We start from the raw sequence: 8,755 nt of genomic DNA on the forward strand, positions 1-8,755 counted from the left end.
ATTTTTTGGCCAAATCCTTCTTCAGAGACCAAATAGTTGACATTTTTGTTATCTATACGGTATCGTAAAGAATCTGCTCTTAATATTAATGCACTCACACCCATTCTACTCTGTATATTAAACAATGATTTACAACAGTTCAGTTCCTGCACTATGATACAATGACACTGCTTGTAGTTTATTCCCCAAGATAAAATTTAAATGAATTTAAATAATTTATAACAATTACTAAGGGTCAAAACAATAAGATACACTTCCATTTTCTGAATTGATAACCAAAAGCATTTTTTATAATGCAAAAGTTTAAGACTATTAATGCTAATTATAAATCGTATGGTTTAAGTAGATTGTTAGAAACAGTCATGCAGACAGACCTTTTTACATTAACTGCTTCTCTGGAAATTTACCCAACTAAAAGAAGGAAAATTCACAACTAGTGGCTGTTAACCCTTTAAGAAATAGGGACTCACTACCAATGTGCTCATCTGATTGGAATGGATAAAAACACAATGAAATCACCAGAATTAGAAATAATTGTGTATGCCGAGTAATTAAAAAAGGTATTTGTGAAATTCTATGTGAAGCAAGATAATGTTATTTGTAGTAAGGAAAAAAATCCATTAATTGGAATAGTTTCCGAAATAATTATAATTGAAAATTTCTAATACACGGGTCATGAAGGGAAATTTGTAGTGGACAAAGTGGGTACAAGGAGTTTTCCTTGGAGTACTCCCGTTTCCCTCACCATTAAAACCATTATTCCACCAATAATCCACAATCACCCTAACTCTGCGAGACCATGAGCTAGGCCTTCAGAATAAATAAAAAATTAATATTTTATATTTCTATCTTTTTATTTTACACTTTATTGATAATAAATTAACTAAAAATATTGGTGTTTTAACTAAAAATGCTATAATTATACACAAATAAAATAAATTAACATAATTATCTTGCAACATTACAATTTGAAAGTTTTTGTACACAGTCTTGTTTAATAAAGACTACTATTATTAAAAAGTCTATTTCTGTAAAAACCTGCAAATTGATTTCTTGCAGCAATGCAATACTTTCTACAATATTATTTAGTATGAGAAAGTAAAACTAATAGAAACATTCACTTGTGTGAATGGTATGAATTATATATATACTCAATACAGAAATTCCTCTTTCCTTCAGTTATTTCAAGATATGTGATACATTTTACCTATAGGACCACATAGGTTCAAATATGATCATGTAGTTCTTTTCAATACGATATTTATTAATTATTTCAGCTAATTTTAGTTGGAAATTTACTATGTACCAAAGAATAAAATAGAGCTTCTTGTTTTTACTAGCAGCAACTTGATTTTCTGTGATTTTCAAATACATCATTCAAGAGACTTTAAAGTGATAAATTAAATAAAAATCTTTTTGTTTTGAAGATATATCTTTTAAGAGGGATAAACATAACCACTTTACGAATATTTTTACTATTACATAGTTTGTGGTACAATAGAGAGATCTGTAAGTTGCTGTTTACATGTATGACTTAATCTAACTTCCAAAATTTGTCTTGTGTATAGTAAACTTAACCACATAAAGAAACCATATTTCTTTTTATTTTTCAAGGATGCTGAAGCCGTGTATTTCCAATGGAAATCTTGAAATACATAATTCTTTTTAGTACTTCAATAAAATCTGAATTTCAGACGACAAAGTGAAGATATGGTTGAAAATCCTGAAGTGAAAGAGTGGTCAACTTCTGAAATGTTGCGGACTTCTGTGAATGATTATAAATAGATAATGTTAGTTTAAATGATATACTGTATTGCAAGAATGCCATGGTGTTTCTCTTCCAATTATAAATCCTCAACAATTAAACTAAGAAAATCCTAAAAACATAGCTCATATATCTAATAATGGCTTTCTGGTTAAGTTTACCTCATCCTCTGGTATACTTAAGACTGAAAAGAGGGAAGTGTGCACATACACAGCAGTGCTTTAAATAAAAGTATTAACACAGATCAGCTTTTATTTTACTAAACTCATTATGTATACGAGTTGTTGAACATCTTATGTGAACCACAAAACCATCCTGGAATTCAAAATGTCCAAGAAATATATTTTTTTTATACTGTATTCTTCAGTAGTGAACTTAAATGTAATAAATTAACAGTTTGTATGTAGGATTATTGTTTATTTGAAATAACATAAGTTAACAAATGTGAAAACTGACTGTGGATGTATCCAACGACATCCTGTAGAAGCATGTGGTCACAAGTACTAAAAATGTTGAATATTGTTGAGGCTACAGTAGATAAGGGCAGCTTTGACTAGGCTACAGAATTGTTAACATTCTGTATATCCATGTCAAAGCTGTGTGCTGAAGCTTAACACTAGCACCAATGTCATGTGTCCACAAGTTTTGCTCTTCAAAAATGAAGCAGATTATGTAATTATACATACTTCTTCCTTCATTATCCGAAGACAAATCATAGTGGAGCCAATATATTCCTGTCTCTCAGAGCTACGTTCCACCAATATAGATAACATTTTATTGTTAACATATAGGAGCAGTCCCTTGCAAATCATTTAATTTTAATCTGTGAAAGTGATGGCTCGTTGACTTGAAGTGTGCATGAATAAGGATTACTTAAAACTTTCCTGAACTCTATTAGCCTGGCAGTCTTCCACAATAACATGATATGCAAAGATAATGACTAGCAGAATTTAATTTTTTACGTGGAAGAAAATGGCCAGTAAATTTGACTGGAGCGCTTTCATTCAGGGACAGTGGTTTTCACTGTAACACAGCATGTCTGATTTTACTTCTCCTTCGACAGCAGAAGGAGAAGAAGAAGAAAAAATTTTTATTGCTCTCAAATAAGCAAACACTAGATATAACAGCAACTTTTCCAGCAAAAAAATTGGTAATATATAATGCTCCAACTTCAGAAAAGTGTAAAATGAACACAATGAATGCACAAATAAAATCACCTTTTAAGATGCATTAAATACCAGCATTCAAAATTACAGTTGGAGAAAAACAATTAGCAAAACAAGATTCGGGCAATGAAGGAACTGTTACAAACAAAAGTCATCCAGAAAGCTACCTATTAGAATCATCTTTGCCAGCACTTAGCAATCTGCACGTCCTTTTATGTGGTATGTAATAAAGATAACTATTTCATCTGACTACTTGAAAAATATATACTGCAAAAATATAAACTATTATAATGGAAACAACATTAATCGTATTTGCAAAAGTTCATTGAAAATTTAACTATATCACTACATACTTCTACAATGAGGCATCCATACTAATTATTCTCAAATGTCACATTTCCTCCAGATAGAAGTCATGCTTCATTGCAACTCTTAGGATCCAATACTGATAAATAGTTTCAAAAGTCAACAACAATATTCCAGTACTTACAAAATAATGTGTAATAAGCAAATACAATAGGAAATGATAGTGACTCTCCAAACAGCAATACTCTAGGCAGTCAAGAACTCGACCTTAGACTGCACAAGTGCATGTACATTTGCACGCACACACACACACATTTGTACTCATCAACGCACACGTAAGTACAGCAAATGCCAACAAAAATATGTATACAATGAGGATGGTTTAGTGCCAGAACTGTACCACATACACTATGGCACTCAAGGACAACTAATTCATAATTTTTCAATGTCTCCAGAGAAGAAAGTGACATTTTATATTTCCTCAATTCACTAGCTCAATTCTAGTTTCTTATTCTATTTCAATCATTGTTTAATTCATCACAGTTCTTTGGAAACACACAGTAATAGCAATTAAGTTCAGCTACTATCAACTTTTACATGAAAGCAGCATAATGACTTTACTGTGAGGAACGTGGTTTTCACACACTGCATATTGTGCAACTTATATTACTAGTGTACATGACACATACACACAGAAAACACTGATATGAACACAAGCACTCAGTTTTCACAATCATGGAGACATCATGACTTGAAACTGGGATTGCTAGGACACCATTCTGACACCAAACCACGAAATGATGAACAAGACCACGCAAGGCATGTCATGTTACAAAATTTGCAAATAAAGTGGAATTAACGGTACTGCATGCAGACCCATAAGAATTTATTCCTACTTCCAAATGGCAGTGAGAGGAAGACCAAATAGTCGACAGTTATCACAATTCTCTGCTCAGTGAAGCAGCCACTCATGTTTGCAATGTATTCAATTATGCCAAATATAGCAAGAGGAAGAATTAGTATTGGTATTCTTTCAATATGTGATTCAGCAGTGTTTTATTTCTGATTGTCAAAGGAATTTTCAAGTTGATGTATTTGTTCCTTTTGTTGGCAGTTGTACTGTCCTCTCAAGGCATCTTGAAAACGACCAGAAAAAGTGTAATTAAACAATTGTATGGAAAATGTCTTCACGCTTACGACTTTCCGATATGACACAAGTAATTCTAATATTCACACTCTTCAACAAAACAAAATAGAGAAAGACGCCAATTCTCCTGGAATGACTTACAGTTACGCAAAGCAAAAACTGAAATTATAACTTGCGTGAAACCATATTTCTCCTCTTCATAACAGGTTGTAAAACTATTCACTTCCATTAACATCTTGTAAATTGAATAAATTTCTTTGACATATTGCAGTGTTTAAAATTCACTTATCAAGAGATGGGCGTAATTAAGAACGAGAGCTCAATCAATGAGTAAACATCACAACCACATCGACATATAGCACTTACTGTTGAGTAACTGTTTTGGTTTTTGGTTAGTGAAAGTTTAAAAATACCATGTCTTAAAACTTAATATTTGTTCATATCACAAACTTAAGACCTCTTCGAAATGTATGTCGTAATCATACTTGTCCTATTCCAATACCACAGATACACTCAGTGGAAATAATGACAATTACAACACACATTGCAGATGCATTCATTCCTGTGATATAGCACCTTCAAGATGTAGCCAAATGACTACTCCATTTGCAGTGTTATATACACACAGCATTTTCAATGAAAATTTACACAAGAACTGTATATTAAAATGGCATTTTTAAGACAAAATACATTAATATATTTTCTTTAATCTCTGCAAATTGAAAATTCTGTAAAAAGCACATTGGTGTTTTTAAAGTATTTATAAAATAATATTTCAATGGAGATGTTAACTTCAAGGCTCTCTGTATGTATGAGTGTGAGATGTCTCGGCAGTTGTCATCAGAGGATGTTGCACTGAAAATGAAAATACATTAACCCTTAAAAGCCTGAATTATTTTTCGTCAAGTTTTTTTGTTTTCAATTGTTGAAGTGAATATGTGGAATTACAGGGCGTTACCATATGGTAACGCTAGGTCATTATGTTGTCAAATCTTAAAGAATGAGTTGTTACCTTATAATGACATCTTTCAAGCAATTTATTGAACTTAACTGAACTTTAGCATACAAATAATATATTCATCACTCATTCAGTGTTCTGCCCAAGGTCAGATCTTTCACTGCAAACCCAGCATTTTCCAATGTTTCCTATCTTCTGCCTTCCTGTTTGTCTTCTTGTATGATCCATATATCTTCATGTCGTCTATCATCTGATATCTTCTTCTGCTCCGAACTCTTTACCATTCACTCCCGTTCACCATTCCTTCCAGTGCATCCTTCAGTACACAGTATGTTCTCAGCCAGTGACCCAACCAATTCCTTTTCCTCTTCCTAATCAGTTTCAACATCATTCTTTCTTCACCCACTCTTTCCAACACGGCTTCAATTCTTATTGTCTGTCCACTTAATACGTTCCATTCTTCTCGTTATTCACATTTCAAATGCATCTATTCGTTTCTCTTCACTTCGTCATAATGTCCACGTTTCTGCCCCACACAATACCACACTCCATACAAATAATACAAAAATAAGAAAATTACTTTCACAATACCTGAACAAATATACATAATAGAATTATTGTCACAAAATACTCGTATGAACAAAACACATTTTCGTAACATAACGTTTTACATAAGTTTTTTGTGTGATTTTTACATATTTCGGTAGTAAGGTAAAACATTTCTTATGATATGACAAAAAACATGAGCTACATCAAATTTTGAGGAAGCTGATGTCGGAAGAGCATTCTCACTAGCACATCGCTGTCTTTTGTTTCCGGGTATCAGAATCACTTATGTTCCATTCCATCATATCTTATATAATCAGATGTTCTGCGAGTGAGTCTAGAAAGTAAGTTTACCCGGAGCCATTTACAGAAAGAAAACACAATTTCATAAAAAGATTTATTGGAACAGATACAGCAATTGTTGAACTATTTTTCAACATATTTCCCACTGGAACTGAGAGATTTGTCACACCGTGGGAACAACTTTTGTCCCATGTAGAAGTCTCCCGTCTGGAATCGGAACCAGTGTGTGACAGCCGTTTGCACCTCTCTGTTGATACCATAGTAACAAAAAGTCTCAATTCAGGTGGAGATATGTTGAAAAAATAGCTCAACAATTCCTGTATCTGTTCAAATAAATCTTTCCATAAAATTGTATTTTATTTCTGCAAACGGCCTCAGGGAAACTTACTTTTTGGACACGTCTCGTAGCTCCAATATCGCTGTATTTGGAAGTAGACGGTCACCCCTTGCCTTTTGGGATGCTCCCCGACTTCTTCAAATCTCCCGTTTGAATTCTAATTCATTCAATGGTGAGCCAGATCTTCTACTTGGCTGCCAAGCATTTTGTATAGCTACATCTAACAACCATGTGAACATGGGCTAAAACAGTTTTTACATAGATAAAGCGAATTTTTATAATGAAAACAAAATTTGTCACATCTCTGTCTTTAAAAGTCACTCCCTGGAGAAATCGATTGAACTGTTATAACACACTGTTTTATCCACTTACGTTTCCCTGATGGCACCATTTCCACACATTGCAATATTGACGGTATCATTCTCTTTCTATCACAGATGACTCTTCAAATTCCTCTTCTTCTATAAAAGGAATATCATCTGGTGCACCTATTCTGTCGCTATTAACAAAAATAACCCCAGCTTCAGTACTCGGTTTCCTTCCACTTAGGTTGTTGAACATGCCACCCTCTACATCTGCAGAGTTCTCGTCAGATACAAAGTTGGGCTTTGGTGGCTGTATGTAGAATGCTCTAATTTTTCGTTTTCTAATTCCAAAAGTATCTCATGCACTTTTGCGCACTGTTTGTAACATACATTTTGTTACTTGTACTTTCTTGCAACTCTTCCATCTTACTGTTAGTAGCAAGAGAGCACAAAGAATGAGTGACAACATATTAGCCTAGCGTTACCATATGGTAATGTAAGAAACAATGTATTATATCCACAACAATGTTACGGATTGTAAACTTGTGCTTGATGTACATGAATACTCAATCAACAATAAGTAAAATACCACAACAAACATTACAATCAAAGTAATCAAAGTAACCAATAAATTACCTTACTTCTTGTTGCTCTCCAAAATTGCTGCTGAGAAAGCAACATCTAAATCGCGCAGCTGCTCTTGCCCAACTGGTATAATAAATTTGTAATTTCATAATGTAATAAGAAAGAACCAATCATGCAGCTTGGATTCACAAAGAAAAATTCCAGTTTTATTAATTAAGGATGTGTATGAAGCAAGTTATATTCCTTTCTGCACTGCGTTACCATATGGTAACGCTAGGTTAAAATGGGTTAATTAAACACTCAGCTTTGATTTATATATTCGTATATACAGTAAAACCCCTCTTAACGGAACTTTGGTTAACCAAAATCCGGCTTATCTGAAAGAATATAGCAAAATAAATAGCCAATATTTTGTTTATCCCTGCAATATTTTGTCATTCCCTATAGCATGGCTACCAATTTAAGTGTCAATGTCCTCACAGCAATGCTACATCTGTTTTACACTTCCATTCCCAAAACACTTGTTTTGTATAGTAACGAGACCTGACACTCTTTTCGCCCTCCCCCCTTTCTCGCACCTACTCGGGAATTACAGAATTATGGTGTGTGCATTCGAGGTAAGTTTCCAATTTCTCATTAATTTTAGTTGTGTTGCAGTTATCGTTTTATCGGCAGCAGGTAATAGATGTTACTTTGCTTTGGAAAAAGTAATAAAACCTATAGTTATGTATGGATGTGAAGCCTGGGTTATGACGGAAGAAATCAAATTCCAGTTGGAAAAATGGGAAAGTAAGATATTGAGGAAAATGTATGGACCAATAAAAGATAAAGATGGGTGGAGAATAAGGACAAATAATGAGATAAATCAATTGTATAAGAGATCTAATATAGTAACACAGACAAAAATTAAAAGAATACAATGGGCTGGACATATGATCAGAATGGACGGTGGCAAAATGATTAAAAAGATTTTTGATGGAAATCCAGGAGGGAGAAGATACAGAGGAAGGCCGAGGTTAAGGTGGTTGGACTGTCTGGAGGAGGACCTGCGAAGGATGGGAGTTAGAAGATGGAGGAAGAAGGCAGAAAATAGAGAGGAATGGCCTGTCATTGTTAAGGAGGCACTAGCTAAACTTTAAGAGCTGCATGCCAGTAGAAGAAGAAGAAGGATTACTACACAACACTTACTGATCCCTTCTTGTTGCGTTCCCCTGCAGCAGGTGGAGCATGAGCATAAGGGCGGGTGTGGCCATGTGACACTGTAGATGTGGGGGCCGGGCTCTGTGCTCGTCTCTTTTCATCTTCATGAAGACGACGTGCCAACTCCTCACTAAAAA

At 34.0% G+C, this 8,755-nt stretch overlaps 1 protein-coding gene across 3 annotated transcripts in view; it reads right to left on the bottom strand.

Annotated features, from left to right (window-relative positions):
- Positions 1-1,595: 1,595 nt before the first annotated feature.
- LOC138707582 (ubiquitin carboxyl-terminal hydrolase MINDY-2-like) overlaps positions 1,596-8,755 on the bottom strand; it is a 74,998-nt gene continuing 67,838 nt past the window's right edge. For all 3 annotated transcript variants that reach the window (XM_069837188.1, XM_069837186.1, XM_069837187.1), the window contains 2 exons: positions 8,607-8,748; positions 1,596-5,239 (listed from right to left, as the gene is read on the bottom strand). In XM_069837188.1, coding sequence (XP_069693289.1) covers positions 5,225-5,239; positions 8,607-8,748 — 157 coding nt within the window. In that variant the 3' untranslated portion in view covers positions 1,596-5,224. The remainder of the gene's footprint in view (positions 5,240-8,606; positions 8,749-8,755) is intronic.

This window comes from Periplaneta americana, chromosome 10 (assembly GCF_040183065.1).
Source record: "Periplaneta americana isolate PAMFEO1 chromosome 10, P.americana_PAMFEO1_priV1, whole genome shotgun sequence".
Classification (NCBI taxonomy): Eukaryota; Metazoa; Arthropoda; class Insecta; order Blattodea; family Blattidae; genus Periplaneta; species Periplaneta americana.